Below are 17,184 nucleotides of genomic sequence, written 5' to 3' on the forward strand. Positions count from 1 at the left end.
GCCTTACTGGACTTGGGATTGTTTTTTAGCCTTTTTGCTGTACTGGGAACGGATTCATTTCACCAAATTAAACAAACTGGACAAACTTCTTCTCAACTTGCGAACTCCTCAACCTTTCAACTTCGCTGCACGTGAAAGTCACAATTTCGTTTCGAAGTTCGTAATTTGATTGACAACTACTTAATGAAATTCCCCCTAAAGTTCGTAGCGAACTTCGCGAATTTCAAACAAACTTCGGAAACCGTTCGTGAAAAGTTTTGTGAAACACAATGTAAAAAAAGAAGAAAAAAAATTACTCAGTCTGCACGGTCTGCACAGTCTGCACGGACTGCAGTCTGCAGTCTGCATGGTCTGCGTTTTATACCGACCGTGGGCGCGGCTTGTCTTTTTATGACCCCTCTAAAAATATCATTCTGATCGATCTAGACCGCCTCTTTGTATAACAGCATTTTTCATTTTTCTTCACGTGCAACTCTTAACGGCGGTAAAGGCCTCAAACGAGACCTCGACTTGACCTCGACGGCTACGCCACCCCGACGCGCAGTGGACGGGACTGTGCATGTGGTGGACGGGTTACCAACTCCTCACGGTCCTCCTCACGTGGTTTAGGTGCGGGACCGCTGACCAGCAGGGATAAGATCGCAGTACACGGAATTCGCCATGATAGCTGCCTTGTTGTGTTTTCTTTAGAAATCTCAGTCTTTCAACTAAATTCTAAGGAATAATGCAAGCAGGGCAGAAGCTAGGGATTGTATATATCGGCAAGGCTGGTGGCAAGGTAAGTGCTGAGATGTTTTGATCGGCTTTATCGACTTATCTGTAACCGGCATGAGGAGTGGAAGTTAGCAGATCTGCTATTTGTTGATGTCCCTAAATGTTTGTAATTGAAGACTACCTACAGCCTACAAGATGTCTTTCCATGTTCTTTACTTTCATATGTGAAACTAAGGTCAAGTTAAGAATTAGTCCGTGTATCGATGTATTCCGAGAGGCGTTTCGGAATGTGGAATTGTTTGACGTGTAGCTAGTGCATTTCTAACATTTTAGTGTAAGCTTTACAAGTTGGCAAACTGAGAAGACGAAAAAATTATCAGCTTATCAATCTAAATATGATTGTAGGCTAAGCCTTCTTGAAGTTGCAGTCTGTCTAAATGTCTATTTATAGGCTTAAATGTCGTGTAAATAATGTGTGACACAGTCTTTTAAATGTACAATGTAGCTTACAAGCCAAAACAAAGTGAACTGTGTTTATTTTCTCCAGTTCTACAGTGTATCTTATTTACTTACTTTAAAGCCTCAGAGATAATAACTTAAATTTTAACCTAGGATTTTAACAGTGATTTCTGATCAATGTGGTAGATTATTGGTTGCAATTAATTTGAATGCATCTATGCCAACTCTCCTGTATACCCGGAAGTCTCCGGGAGACAGGCGGAATCTCCCAGTCTCCTGTTTGGGTCACCATTTCTCCCGGATATGAAGGAAAGTGCCTAAATATGGGTTTTTCACACTTAGTTTGGCCAGTTATGGAACTAAGTTTTAAAATATTTGAGGCATTTTTGTGGATGACTCGGTGGGGCTGTATTTTCTGCACCATTTTGGCGGTTGAGAAGGTGTACATCTTGACACAAAATTGATGGTTTCCCGGATTTTGATCTTCTAAGGCCCGGTTCAGACGCTGAACTTTTCATGAGCCGAACTCAATTCGAATTTGGACCGACCCAAATTGACAAAAGTATGCCTCTTGATTCAGATGCCGTACTTTTGGGCCGTTCCGAGGCCGTTCCTACTACAGTTTCAATAAAACTAGTCAAAATACATTATAATAATTTATGAATTAGGATCAGCACATGAAAAGTGCGGTGTCTGAATCAAAGCCGTTCCAAAGGCGTTCCACAGGCGAAATTCTCGGCCAAGCCAGGCGGAAAGAATGGGTGAGCCGTTCCAAATTCAAATAGCCGTTCTAATTTGATTCAGACGGCGATCTTTTCATGTTCTTAATTCAAGGAATTAGGTTCGGCTCATGAAAAGATCGGCGTCTGAACCGGGCCTTACAGTAGGTTGGCATCTCTGCGAATGTGAAATGTTTTAGATAAATATTTACTCCATAAGATAGGTTGCCATAATGCAAGGGGTAGATGGAACTGTCTGCCAGGCACAAAGTTAACACATACGGCAAAACAGGGCAAGATTTTTTATAACCCCACACTTAATTACACACACAGCATCTTTACCAACTCGTGGATTACCAGGAATCTCCCAGTCTCCCATACAGCTCACCAAATCTCCAGTCCTGACATGAAGGAAAGTGCTTGAATTATATATGTTTTTCACACTCATTTTCTCTTCGTGGATTTTGGGGAAAATTTTGGGGAAAACTGTAGTCTTGCCTTTATGCTGCATTAATGTGATCTTTGTTTACACTTCAGTTTCTTCAGTTTCACAAATTCGTTAAATAGAAAATTATACTGTAAATTAATACCGCCCAGTAGTAACTTGTCAATTAATACCTGCGTCAAATATAAGACATGCAAAATTGGAATTAATGGCTTAAACTCTACCGAAACTACAGGTCAAAAGGAAAGAAAATTGTTTACAAGGGAATACCCTTAATTGTGGTTTTGTGCTGGAGATGCTTAACAGAAGGCAGAAAGGTTGTCAGATGTAAAAAGCATCTTTAGTTTGTTATTTATGGTTTTTGTTACAATATGTGCGTGATTGTATAATCATTTACTAAGATTAGGATCAAATGTCATTTTGAGGTGTAGGGTTTATGATTAGAATAAATGGAGCTTGAAACATGGTGGCAGCGAAATGGGATGTCTGATAACGTTTGAACCCGAAGGCTAAATTCTTCTACTGTGGAGAGAGAGACTTTACACTTCTACGACACTTCCCGTAAACGACTGTCTTAATGTCAGACACGGAGCCCGATCCCCCGAGTGGAACAGCACAACAAAGCCCTTTGGTTGTGACGAGTTCAAGTGCTCCGACTAACGCGATGGCGAGTTCAAGTGCTTCGACTAACGCGATGGCTATGACTCCTGGCATCATGCCTCCAGGAAAATTGAATGTGTCTTCCACAGAAAACATGGCAGAAAACTGGAAAGTTTGGAAACAGATGTGGAACAATTATGTGATCATTGCGAAACTTGGCACGCAGCCGCCGGAATACAAGGTAGCATTGTTTCTCCACTGTATTGGAGTAGACGCGTTGAAGATCTTTAATGGTTTTCAGTTTGATACGCCAGATGATAGAAACAACCTAAGCAAGATTATTGAGAAGTTTGATCAATACACGATCGGCGAATTAAATGAGACATTCGAAAGATACAATTTTAACTCAAGAAACCAAGAAGAGAATGAAAGCATCGACGCTTACGTCACGGCTCTTCGTACGCTGGCGAAAACATGCAATTTCTGTGATTGTATGCGCGACTCCATTCTTCGTGACCGAATCGTCCTTGGCATACGAGACAAACATACACGAAAGCGACTTCTACAGGAAAGGAATTTAGATCTGAAGAAGTGTATCGACATCTGTAGGAGCACTGAAGCCACAAATTCGCAATTGAAAACAATCTCTGCAGCACAAAGCGAAGATATCCATGGTGTGAAAGATAAACAACAGCTGCCGAAGAGACGTTTTGACAAGTCAAAGAAAAACCGGAAATCAGAAGAGAAGCTTGGAAAAACATGCAAATTTTGTGGTCAAATTCATGTTTTTGAAAAAGGCAAATGCCCTGCATGGGGAGCAACATGTGCTAAATGTAAAGGAAGAAATCATTTCGCCTCAAAATGCAACAGTAAGATCCACAGTATGAGAGAAGAATCCGAAGACTCTGAAGACAGCGACATAGAATACATCACAAGCATTACAGACCAACCGGAAGTGGTACATGCATTGAAGAAAGAAGATTACCCGAAAGAGATCTACACTGAAATGGTTGTTGCAAAGAAACCTGTGAAATTTCAAGTTGACAGTAGTGCTTCAGTAAATGTCATTTCCGCCGAGCTTGCTCCAGACGAGCCACTCCAGCGCACAACGAAGACACTGCGAATGTGGAATGATACAACACTGCAGCCTCTTGGGTCCTGCCGCACGATTATTCAAAACCCGAAGAACGGAAAGAAGTTTTCAGTGGAATTCTTAGTTGTTGGGAAACAACTAACAGCAATCATAGGAGCACGGGCAGCTCAGCAAATGGGCCTAATTACCATCAATGAAGAAAATTTCCAGATTGCACAACCACCCCATCGGTTGAGGTCAGCAGTCAAGAGTCTCAGTACAACTGAAGCAATTGTCAAGAATTACCCCGAAGTGTTCCAACGGGAAATAGGAACGCTACCCGGAACGGTGCATTTAGAAGTTGATCAAAGCATAACTCCCGTTGTTGCGCCGCCTAGACGTGTACCAGCTTCACTCAAAGGCCAGCTGAAGCAGGAACTGGACCGTCTGCAAGAAATAGGCGTTATCACTCCAGTAGATGAGCCCACCCAATGGGTCAGCGGTTTAGCTGTGGCAGTTAAGAAGACCGGAGCTTTGAGGATCTGCCTAGACCCCAGACCGTTAAATACAGCACTTAGAAGAGAGAGATATCAGCTGCCTGTGTTAGAGGACATACTTCCTGAGCTGTCTGAAGCACGAGTCTTTTCCACGGTCGACCTCAAGTCTGGCTACTGGCATTGTGTCTTAGCACCAGAATCAAGTGTCCTTACGACATTCGCCACTCCCTATGGCAGATACCGTTGGTGTCGTCTACCCTTTGGTCTATCCGCGTCGTCAGAGATATTCCAGAAACATCTACACCATGCCCTTGAGAACCTGGACGGAATCCTATGTATTGCAGATGACGTCCTGATCTGCGGAAAGGGGAAGAATGATGACGAAGCCACCTCAAACCATGACGAGAACCTGGAAAAGCTACTTCAAAGATGTCTAGATTACGGCATAGTTCTGAACGCAGACAAGATGAAACTGCGCCAGAAAGAGGTTCCTTACATGGGTCACCTGTTATCGAGTGATGGTCTGAAACCTGACCCCGCTAAGGTGGAGGCCGTAACCAAAATGCCTAGACCAGAAGATGTTAAAGGAGTTCAAAGGCTCAATGGCTTCGTAAACTACTTGGCGAAGTTCCTTCCGAAGCTTTCGGAAATCATGGAGCCTATACGTCGCCTGACAAGAAAAGACACACAATGGCAATGGTCCAAAGAGCAGGACAACGCATTCCAGAAGATACAACACATGGTCACACAAGCCCCAGTGCTGAGCTATTATGACCCCTGCAATGAGCTCACTATCCAATGTGATGCGAGCCAAAGTGGCCTCGGAGCAGCTTTACTTCAGAATGGCCGACCCATTGAGTACGCAAGCCGTGCATTGACAGAGACTGAGAAACGATACGCACAAATTGAAAAGGAGATGCTTGCTATCGTCTTCTCTCTGGAAAGATTTAACCAGTATACATTTGGTCGCCATGTCAATGTGGAAAGTGACCACAAACCACTGGAAGTGATTCTCCAGAAGCCGCTCTCACGTGCACCACGGCGATTGCAGTCAATGATGATGAGATTGCAGAAGTATGACTTCACCGTCCACTATGAGCGCGGCAAAAACATGCACCTGGCCGACACATTGTCGCGTGCTTTCCTCCCGTTTGAAGGTGATGACGAGGAAGACCTAGAGTTTGTGAACATGGTCAACTACCTACCCATTTCAGACGAGCGCATTGATGAAATTAAGGCTGCAACTCGGAAAGATCATTCTTTGCAGAGTTTATCTGAAACCATTCTCAAAGGCTGGCCAGAAGAAAAGAAACTTGCCCCTGAACTGACTCACCCATATTTTGATATGCGGGATGAGTTGACTCTTCAAGATGGATTGATTTTCAAAGCAGATGCTGTGGTGATCCCTAAGAATCTTCGTGCAGACATGAAAGCAAGAATTCATTCCTCCCACTTAGGAACAGAGTCATGTCTAAGAAGAGCACGTGAGTGTATCTACTGGCCCGGAATGTCGGCTGAAATCAAGCAATACATTTCAGCATGCGAGATATGTAGGGAGTTCGATACCACCTCGCAACCCAAAGAGTCCTTGATGAGCCATGAGGTTCCCTCTCGCCCCTGGGAGAGGGTAGGCGCTGACATCTTTACCCTGGATGGTAAAGACTATTTGGTTACAGTCGACTATTACAGCAACTTTTGGGAGGTAGACAGGTTACCAGACACCAAGGCAAGTACAGCCATCCTGAAGCTGAAAAGCCACTTCTCCCGCTATGGAATACCTGACCAAGTTGTGAGTGATAATGGTCCACAATTCACCTCCAAAGAGTTTGCGTCATTCGCAAAGACCTGGGACTTTGAGCACCTAACCAGCAGTCCTGGGAACAGCAAGGCTAATGGCAAGGCAGAGTCTGGAGTAAAGACAGCCAAGCGTCTCTTACGGAAGTCTATCAAGGCTGGGACGGATCCGTATCTGGCTTTCCTTGATTATAGGAACACTCCTACACAAGCAATGACCACAAGTCCTGCACAGCGTCTGATGGGCAGGCGGACCAAAACACTCCTTCCTACTGCACAAGGCCTCCTTATGCCAAGAACAACCCAGCCTGGAATTGAAAAGAGTCAGTTGAAAGAGCGCCAACGGGCCCAAGCCAAGTATTACGACAGAAACGCAAAGGATCTACCAACACTGAATGAAGGGGATGTGGTGCGAATGAAACCCTTCAAGTTAGGTGCCAAGTCGTGGCCGAAGGCCCAAGTAACTGCAAGGTTAGATGAACGATCATACACCGTGGAGGCTGAGAATGGAACTGTCTACCGAAGAAACAGGCAGCACCTCAAGAAGACATCAGAGTCACCGATTCAGCCCATTCAATCAGATCCAGTGGATGACTCTAGCATTCCCAGTCCAGATGCACCCAGCATCCCTACCTTAACTTCAGAACCAGTTGACCAACCCCCAGAAGCGACCTTTTGTGAGAACGGTACTGATCAACACCAGAGACCAAGGCGTGACAGGAGACCCCCCGCGTACCTGAATGACTATGTTTGCTCATGACTCAAGAATAACCATCCCGAGTTACTAACCCTGTTGTTGCAGCTTAGAGACTGATGACAGACTATTTCATCACAAATGTTTTGTTGAGCTTGGACTCTTGATTAATCTTGATTTGGACTAAGTGAAGAACGATTAAGTTTTATTTTTTTTATGAAACAGAGGATGTTACAATATGTGCGTGATTGTATAATCATTTACTAAGATTAGGATCAAATGTCATTTTGAGGTGTAGGGTTTATGATTAGAATAAATGGAGCTTGAAACAGTTTTTGTACAAGATGTTACTACACCTTTCAATAACATAATGAACTCTGCTCAGTCGTGGGTTGTATTTTCAACTACTGTCAGTCATCGAAGCAGACCTCTCAGTCAGGAAACAGAAGTTAATTTGCAAGATTCAGCAAGTTTAAAAGGTCATGTCTAAAGCTGGGTTGTGATTGGTAAATTTTGATCTATTTTTGGTTTCTTTTCTCAGGGTTTGTTGATTGTTGTCATAATTATGATTGACAGCAGGGAAATGCAACTGTTAGTTAGGTTTTGAACTTCAGAGTTTGCGTGTTATTTAAAGGCACAGTTAAGTCACTCTGGGATATTAAAGTTGAGTTGAATTTAACATCTCAGACAACTTTAACATCTCTGACATAAAATGGCTGGTGACAATCAAAATAATTATAATATCAGAGTTTCGTTAAAGATATGCACACTTTGTAAGACAATCAAGAATAAAAATTGATTACCGTATTTATTTGATTAAGCGCCCACCTCGAATAAGCGCCCACCCTGTAGGCAGGAAAAGTTAATAAGCGCCCAGCCTCGAATAAGCACCCACCCCCACCCTCCTTAAAAAAAAGAATTTTGATTGTTGTTGAAGTTAAGATTAAAATTGACTAATTACTACTAAAATACTATCCCGAAGACCGAAAATTTATATTTTTTTACTGAAACTTTCAATGAAAATTTAAAATTCAGCTTTGGTACACCTTCACGTTTAATTGTTATACATTGTTTTCTTGCAAAATAAACGTACTACCGTAAAGTTCCGTGTATAAGCCGCACCCGTAGATAAGCCGCACCCCCGATTTGGAAGCTCAAATTTTGGAAAAAAATATACAGACCATAAAGTTTGAAGTTCAAGTGAAGTTCTATTGGTAAACAAACAAGGGCAAACAAGCACGGTTTCGAAACACTGACACGGTGGTTGTTGCAATGTTTAATATAAATTAAGTTTTAAGAAAGCTAAATCTCACTTGTCATACCTTCTTTTTAGTTTGAGTTCACAATATCTTAAATTTGGATGCTCTCTTGATATCATTTTTTCGAGATTATCACTTCTAAGCACTCCTGAAACACTTGTAATTCGTTCGAATCGTTCGCGAATGACGAATGCTTAGTAGCCAAGCTCTGAATTGTAGAGAGGAGTCTGGGCATTAAAAACAAACATGGCGGCATTTTCTTCGGAAGAAACCACGTTTTTATTTCAAGATTCTTGGAAACTGCTACCCGCAACAGGATAAAAACTTCATGCAGAATAAGAGTTTGTTAATCCAGCAGATGTATTTGCTGTGAAGGTCAATAAAAAACCGAAGCGGTCGGCCATTTGCCTTGTGAGTATTTGCGTTTATCTTGGTGCCTTCTCGCACGCGGCGGAAAGACACGATTCGAATGACTGGCAGGCTTCACTGCAAACAGCTTTGCAGAGGAACTAAAAGGTAGTGAACAACAACAAAGTTTTCAGGTTGTTATATCTTCATTCAATGACGTCTTGAGAAGTTTTTTATGAATATTAATTAGGCCTTTGAGAACTCCAACCAGAGATGTTTCCGTAGATAAGCCGCACCCCCGATTTTTGACTTGAATTTAGAGGAAAAAGGTGCGGCTTATACACGGAACTTTACGGTACTTTCTTAAAAATGGTGAAAATTTAATAAGCGCCCAGCCTCGAATAAGCGCCCACCTCGAATAAGCGCCCACCCTCAAGGTCCAAAAATTTAATAAGCGCCCAGGGCGCTTAATCGAATAAATACGGTATACAGTATTATGAAGTCAGGACTGGGGGAAATGGCACAATTAATATTGGTGTTTATCATTTCTGTTAGTTGTAATTATTCCAATAAGCACAGCTCTAGTTGTTGTGTGGATCCCACAACATCATATCACATGGCCTGAAGACATGACTGGCCTGGCAGATTATTCTCCGGCATCCCCTACATATAGAGCATATTGTCTTTTCAATGTTTTAATATTTTTTATTTATATTTAATTTGAATTGGATATGATGAAACTAATTTCTTGTGCCCTTTGCAGCATAAATTCTCTTTGCTTGATGAAAAAGACATTCACCTTGTGAAAAGATTTAGATTTGAGGTAAGTAATTATGACATTTTGCATTTGACTGACAACATCTATAGAGCATAGTTGTTCGGTGAACACTGAATTTTATTTACATGTAACAACTCAACCTTCAATGAATATATGATTTTGGTCAAATGTATTTCAAGACAGAAATCTCCTGATATTGTCCATATATATTTATCTCTTGATAGTTAAAATGCATTTCAACGATATTAGTTAACATATTTTCATTTGAAGTTTTCAAAAAGTGATGTTATCAAGCTCAAAATCAGCATTTATACAATACTTATTTTAGCTAGTGTGTTATTATTTTATAATTTTTCAAATTCGGTATTACACAGAATAGTGGCTGTTTTCTATTTTCTACCACATACTTTAAAGCACTTGCTATCATTGTTATGCTCAATGCAGAAGTGTGACTTATAATTGAACTTCAATAAGACTTCTCAAAGTCATAAATTATTCATCAAGTAAAACAAAGAAAATCATAACCGTGAAAGAGGTTTGGATACCCGGTCTTAATTAACATAGATTTTTACGATTTTATTTCTCTGTTTACTACGTAGTTTTTGTTTCGATTGAGAAGATATATAAAACACTCGAGACAGTGTTTCATCGGCTATCCAAACATCTCGAATTTCATCAAAAATACTCTCCTGCGCGTTGTATTTTCAACTCTCTTCGTTGAATACCCTGATGAAACACTGTCGCTCGTGTTTGATATATAACTTCTAATAAATATCTTGAACTATCTAGGGTAAATCTAAGGACTTTATTCATTTTTTTTTTTGGGGGGGGGGGATGCAATTCCTTAGTTGTCAAAGCTTGCAGCTTATTTTTGCAGTTTCAGCTTGTACATCATCTAATGCTCGAGGAAAAAAAAGTTTATGATACTATCTACACTAAGTTGATTATCTGGAAGTTGGTAAAAGTCAAATAAACTGCCATTAATAGTGAATTTTGAAAAGCTGACGCTTTGAGCCCTTTGTTGAAGCACTACTTTGCTCTGATAAAAGGTTAGCACTCAAAATGTTGTCTTTTGAAAATTGCTATGAATCATGATGGCGGTTTATTTATCTTGTCAACTAGTAGTTTATAATCAACCAAGTGTTTCACTTGCACGTCAACTCAGCACAGCAGTTTCTTTTTAAACTAATAATAACTGTATTTTGTACTTGATACTCTCTAGTCCAGTAATATTAAACAGATCTTGTTTGTTAATTATTAGGCAAAGGTTGATGTCAACAAAGATGGTAATGGAGCTAATATTTTTGCATACGCATTTGACTTGTCAAGAGAAGAAACAAGTGGATGTTACTTTCATGAATATATCTGGTATGACATCCATTGTTCAATCAATCAATCAATCAATCATTTAAATACATAACATCTGGTGAGCTAGATGTTAAAAACGTCGATAAATTGTGAGTTAGACTGCTTCTGTGTGTTTACCTTCTAATATCTATGCTTAAGGTAAAGTCAGCATATGAGCCAAGTGGCTCATCAGGTCGCCGCTTATCCCAGTTTCCATAGCATGAAGTGACTAGGAGTGTTTCTACTCCCCCTGGATGGGATGCTCGTCCATCGCAGGGTTATCCCCCAGCAGTAAATTCACCAGTATCCATTTATACACCTGGGTGGAGAGAGACACTGTGAGATTAAAGTGTCTCTCCCAAGAAGACAACGCAGTGCCCAGGCTAAGGCTTGAACCCAGACACTCGATCCGGAGTCCAGTGAACTAGCCGTTAGGCCACCACGCCTCCCAGTATCCACGTGTGATCAACACTTTATTTCTACACGTGTCCTCAAGTTAAATGACTGTTTAACACCTCACTTATCATGTCTTGATTGTTATTAGGGAAAGACACTGCGGTGGTGTTGCACCTGGTTTTAGAGTTTCTCACAAGAATGGTGTCACAGTAGGTAGGTACCAGACAAACATGTGTGATCTTCATGGATATTGTGGACAGGTTTAAATTTATATTTGGTTTAAAATTTTTCAAACCAGTTTAATACCTAAAAAATGCGTTTTTTTGGAAAATCTCCAGGAGTCAAAAGGGTTAAGTTTTACTTTTCACTGTCTCAAATTAATTGTTATAATCTGAAACAAAGGGAAATGAAAATCAAACTGGTTTGAAAAAATTTAAACCAAAAATAAATTTAAACCACAACAGATACAGATGTCAATTTTTAGATGATTCAATAGCAAGCATGCATAATTTAATATTCATACTGTATGCAACAAACTTATACGTCAACTGGTACATATTTTATATTATCACTGTTGTGTATATTATTTTATTTCTCAGACAACAGATTAAACAACTTGTGTGTTATACCAACAATGAACAAGAAATCAAAAGAACAATTTAGCCATGTGGAAAGGTATGGTAGACATTGTGATTTAAAAACAATAGTAAAAGTGTTAATAAGATACTTGTCAAATGGTTGGACAAGTGAAAAAAAGTTAAAGAAAACACAGAGAATCACGTCTTAGTGTAAACTTACAGTATGTTGTTTGTCTCAGTCCTTTGAATTATACATGTGTGCATGCATTTACATGATATATAATTATGATAGATGATTATTTTGAATGTATTTTTTTAGTGCCAGTACAAATAATTGTGGCAGTGAACCAAGAGAAGACCAAAGATTATACTGGATGGCTGTATCCAGATTACCCCCATTTGATGCAGAACATGAGGTATAGTCGCATTTTCTTGTTTTCAGAGCAGACTTTCAAAGAAATTTATGCAATTTATTGTTAGCAGTAAAAAAAAAAATGCTTTGTATTGTACGTGAGCTTGGTTCTAAATTTGCTCTTTTCCCAAGTCTTTTCTAAGTACAGGGGGCATTTTGTCCATACTTGGTTTGCACCAAGCCTTTCTCTGTAATATTACTGACAGTATAACGCATTCTCCGGCTCCCCAGAGCCACTTCTCCCTCTGAGCCGGCTGAGCCTGGGGCACGAGGAGCACACATGAGTTGATTGGTTAGATCTTTAACAAAGAAAATTTAAACCTAGCCAATCAAATCAACCATAGTAAAAACCCTTACAAAGGGATCTTAAAACAGTTGATTTGATTTGCTAAATTTTAATTTCCTTTGTTAAAGATCTAGCTAATCAAATCACATGTCCTCAGAGCCACTTGTTCCTTGTGCCCCAGACTCAGCCGGAGAGGGACAGGCAGCTATGGGGATGAGAATGAGTATAATGAATTTTGCCAATATTTGCCTGCTGTGTCACATGGTTCAGAATGCAGAACCTACACAGTCGAATGCTCAGGAAACTTGGGTTCAACAGTTGGATCCCCATTTGGCTTTTTCCTTTTTTTGTCTCTTTGCTTTTGTGTTGTAAACCCAAGGTTTTCTTATGCAGCAAATGTAACCCAAATCTTACACTTTATCTTGTGTTGAATTTCAGCATTTTATGAATTTAAACTACAAGTGTTATAATGCTAATGGAGAGCAAGTAATGGAGGAAGGTCAGATAATACAATAATAATTAAATGAAAACAATATTGTTTTATATATCTCAGATAAGGCTTTGAGTTAGTTAGTTTAACAGATATGGTTGGCTGCTGTATATCTGATGTATTGCTTCAAAAGTAATAAGCAATTCCAATTGTTCCACATTTATTATGATAACCACAATCGCTGAGTAAGAAAAATACAAGTTACTTTGTAGAAATTATTTTAAGCTGAAATTCATTTTAAACTACAACATATTAGCTAGAATGGTATGAATTACAAGTACACATGTTTGATGTTTTCCCTTTCTTCTTTCAGATGATACATTGTCTTTTTATGAATGCCATTATCCCCCATGTTGTAAAATTGAAACTGAAGTGAGTCTTGAATTATCCACAGAAGTTTACATTGTTGTAATTGTGCAAAGAATAATTAGTTTTGATGATAATTAATGACAATCATGCAATATTGTTGCTAGTGGTTTAGCAGGCCGTGGATCTGGGGTTATCTTGTTGAAGCCTGAATGTTTTTCAGGATTTCTTTTCAACTGCTGAAGTTGCTCTTTGAAGTGTACTTTTTGAAATGTTGGAAATTTTTGGTTTATTACATTTATTGATTACGATTAATTTTATATTTGTGTATTAATAAAATTAATGTTGGTATAGTAATAATAATGGTGTTGCTGATATGGTATCATCATTAGCATCAACATTTATTACCAGTTGTCATTATACTAAACAAACATTTTACTGACCTTGTAGCTCCGGGAGTTCAGTATTTGTGGACAGTGCCAGCAAGTGCGATACTGTGGACCTCATTGTCAAGAGGTTAGCAATAACACATTAATTTTTTTTGCTAACCTTGTACTTGGAATGCTCTTTCATGCTGCATGCAAGTGTTGAAACATTGATTCTTCCACTTATGGTGGGAGGGGTGAGAGGGGTGGGGAGTCTTCTACTTATAAATGCTTGTTGGAAATTTAAAACAAGGCCCTATAAGATGGCAGAAATCACCACAAAGAGGTACACGCATTGATGATTGAATTATCTGGACTCGGAAAAAGGGGAAGTCCAAAATAATTTCGGAAAAAGTGAACTGGCCACAATTCAGGAATGAAGGGAAATGTTATGATAATCAAAATACTCAGGTTTGGATACCTGTAATCAAGATTAAAAGTACCAAGATGATTACATTGAACAACTTTTTTTAAGTTTAATTTAAAATACCGAAAAATTTGACTAGATCGTGAGCCTCACTTTGAACACTTGTAAGGCCGGGTTAACAAATTGAGTTTATTCAATTAGTACTGACATGTAGTGAATGAATGTACACTGTAAAGTTTCTTGAAATTACATTCAATACATTAATTAAAAAGTCTTGAGAAATATTTATTGAGCAATAAGCTCTTCTTCTCATGTTGAAATTTGAATCACTCTTGAATGACACTTTACTGACTTGAAACTTGAAGCTCTCATTTCTCGACGTATATTTTTCAATTTTTGAGGATACAGTCAAGTCGTTCAAGTTCAAGTTCAATTCGACCTGTACTGGAGGACTGCATGAAAACCAGCTTTAGCTGATGTGGGTTCCTCTCTAAATATAGTAGTTTCAAGTGACTGTCAACTTTTATTTGACCAAGTAACATTAAATGTTACTTTTTTATCTAATTTCAAGTCCTGACTGTGTTTTCTTGTTTTTCAATGATCATTTTCAGAGAGACTGGCCATCACACAAAAAGTACTGCAAAGAAAAGGCGAAGCAGAGAATTAGTTATGATGTGTTTCCAGAGCGCTAGACTTTAGTTCTCTGCTGCAATCCCTGTCTTGTAATATATCAATATTGTTGGCAAATTGACAAGGTTTATTTTGTTCTTGTTTCATTGCTAAATTTTATAGTATGAGCCAACACCTAAGAACCTTCCCAAAATATGATACTTTTTTCAAAATAGTGTTATTTTGTTGCTTGTAAAGGTTTTATTTAATATATTTAGTGTTTATTTAGGAGATTGGAGTATAGTAGTTTATTTTACCCAGCGTATGAGTCCAGAGCTAACTTTGTCGGTGACAACTTAAAAATGTCTCACTCTGGAGTTTGGTGTACATTTCAAATATCCATAAAAAGGGTCTATAGTACAGGGCCCTTGCTAGATAAATGTGTTATTTTACTGTCTCACAGGTTGATAACTAATTCGCACCCAAGTCCTCAAGTTCAATTTCAAGACAAAAATCAGATTTTTTTTATTTTTTGAAAAATGTTTTCATGAGAATTTGATGACAAATAATTGCCATAAATCTTGAGTTTTGAAATATTCACAGAAAAAAAGTTAAGATTTTACTGACTACTGGTAAGTATAAAAGGGTAATTATGGATTTGCTTGTTAGCAGTTCCAGCCTTAATTTTCAATTTTTCTGCGAGACTGAATCAATAAAATCAGCTTTTGTGGAGATTATTTGATGCAAGATTCTGTTAACCTAGTCTTTGAATTCACTTTATTTGACAAACAATTGTTTTATAAATTGACTTGAGGCTTAACCTTGGGAGAGGAGAGGTTAGAGATTGTTAAGAATCAATTTTTTTATGACATATACCAGACAAAAGTGTTACCTAGGACGTGTGACATGTTTTACTAGACAGGGCAGTCAACATTCCTTACTGTGATTGTAAAACTTCAGTTACAAAATTGCAGACTTTCCTCACAAATAATTATAATTCGCTTGGTCTTCACACTGAACCAAAGCCAAATGAAAATAAGTCCCTTTTAACCAGTAGCACAGAGTTTTATTTGAACTTAGAAATAAAAACAAACTCATGTACTGTATGTAGCAGCTGTTTACAAAATCTGTGACAAACAGGTCCAACAAAAACAAATTTTGAGTTGTGTTATTGCCATCTAGTTTGAATAAAATTGATTACTGAGTTATTGTAAAAGACTTTGTTACCTTGTTGTTTATCGACATAACAGTGCAAGACAATTTTTTATTGAAAAACCTGTGTTTCAACTAGGGCTTTGTTAGCCTGAATTTCAGACATCCCTCTCTGGTCGCCTACTCCTGAGAAGGGATGTCTGAGCAAATCTGGCCCCAATGCCGTCCGGTAACATCACTACACTTTGGTTTAATTCATGCAGAAAAGTTTTTGTCAAGGCCACGAATTTGTGAAAGAAAAGTCACTTCAATAAAGGATTACAGGGTATAAAATTGTTTTAGTTAGTTGTAAACTGTTGAAACTTGAGACAAATTGATGAGATTTTAATTGACTGCCGGCTATATTCTTAACAGAACCAATTTAATCTGAACTGATTTGCTTTATCTAGCGTTCAAAATATAATATGTAACGCAGCAGACAAATACAACACACTCATGAGTACTTAAATGAATCAATTTACATGGTTACAGAGGCATCAAGAAACGGAATTCAATACAAAAATATCCTACTTGACCGTGGACACTGAGTTTAGAAATCACTGGCTTGTTGAGGCTGCAGGACATAAGCGTCGAGCGGCTTTGTTGACAAAACAAGAAAAGGTATAAATTTGGCAAAACACTGCATGTCGAAGCGACGAATGCCGCCAACTAAAAACCTACGGGTTCCCATTACTATTCTACATCCATACGTAAACTAAAAAAAAGTAATAAACTCAAGGTAAATGACTGGTAAATTCATTTCTGGGAAGGTGAACTCTATCAAACTCTTTGCAAATGTTTCCAGCTGTTTCCAAATTACAATCTTCGCGCATTAAAATTTAGTCATATAGTGAACCCCGTCGGAGGGAAGAAAAACCGTCGAGTTAGCGGGGCGAGTAGATTGAATTTTAATTTGCAATATATTGATAGCTTACTGATTTTTCGCCCTCAGTCAGCGTGTCACTACCGCCGAATTTTAGGAGGGGAGTATTCTGTTTGGGGGAGAGAGTGACATTTGATCAGGGTGTAGTTAGTTAGTGGGTCGAGTATCAGAGTTGGAGTTGAGATGACTTAGTGAGAGGGAATGGAGATGTTGAGAGGGGGGTGGAGTATCGAGTCAGTTACCGGGGTTCTACTGTAATTTCACATAATTATGCAAATAATTTTCAAATCAAGCAATTAAAATCACTACCCTGTTTTTGGGTAGTGACGTAACCGGATGGCATTAGGGCCAGATTTGTTTAGACGTCCCTTCTCGGGAGTAGGCGACCGGAAGGATGTCTGAAATAGGGCTTTGTAAAATGATTGTAAAAAAATACTTTATTTACAGTATATTTCTGGATTGGTAACATTGCAAGATATCACCATATCCTGCCAAGAATTGAAGAGTTTTTTGTT

The 17,184-nt window shown here is 38.9% G+C and overlaps 1 protein-coding gene across 1 annotated transcript; it reads left to right on the forward strand.

Moving 5' to 3' along the window:
- Positions 1-643: 643 nt before the first annotated feature.
- Positions 644-15,811, forward strand: LOC144634604 (zinc finger MYND domain-containing protein 19-like). Its single transcript, XM_078493623.1, has 10 exons — positions 644-778; positions 9,365-9,424; positions 10,641-10,747; positions 11,271-11,335; positions 11,722-11,797; positions 12,020-12,116; positions 12,837-12,897; positions 13,202-13,260; positions 13,645-13,710; positions 14,598-15,811. The coding sequence occupies exons 1-10, from the start codon at positions 725-727 to the stop codon at positions 14,676-14,678; spliced, it is 726 nt and encodes a 241-aa protein (XP_078349749.1). The 5' UTR covers positions 644-724; the 3' UTR covers positions 14,679-15,811.
- Positions 15,812-17,184: the final 1,373 nt, after the last annotated feature.

Source organism: Oculina patagonica, chromosome 1, assembly GCF_052425735.1.
Source record: "Oculina patagonica isolate OP01 chromosome 1, crgOcupat, whole genome shotgun sequence".
Lineage (NCBI taxonomy): Eukaryota > Metazoa > Cnidaria > Anthozoa > Scleractinia > Oculinidae > Oculina > Oculina patagonica.

Coding starts and splice junctions, on each gene's coding strand:
- LOC144634604 (XM_078493623.1), top strand. CDS start 725: ATGCAAGCAGGGCAGAAGCTAGGGATTGTATATATCGGCAAGGCTGGT. Junction 11,798..12,019: donor CAATTTAGCCATGTGGAAAG/GTATGGTAGACA, acceptor GTATTTTTTTAG/TGCCAGTACAAATAATTGTG. Junction 12,117..12,836: donor CATTTGATGCAGAACATGAG/GTATAGTCGCAT, acceptor GTTGAATTTCAG/CATTTTATGAATTTAAACTA.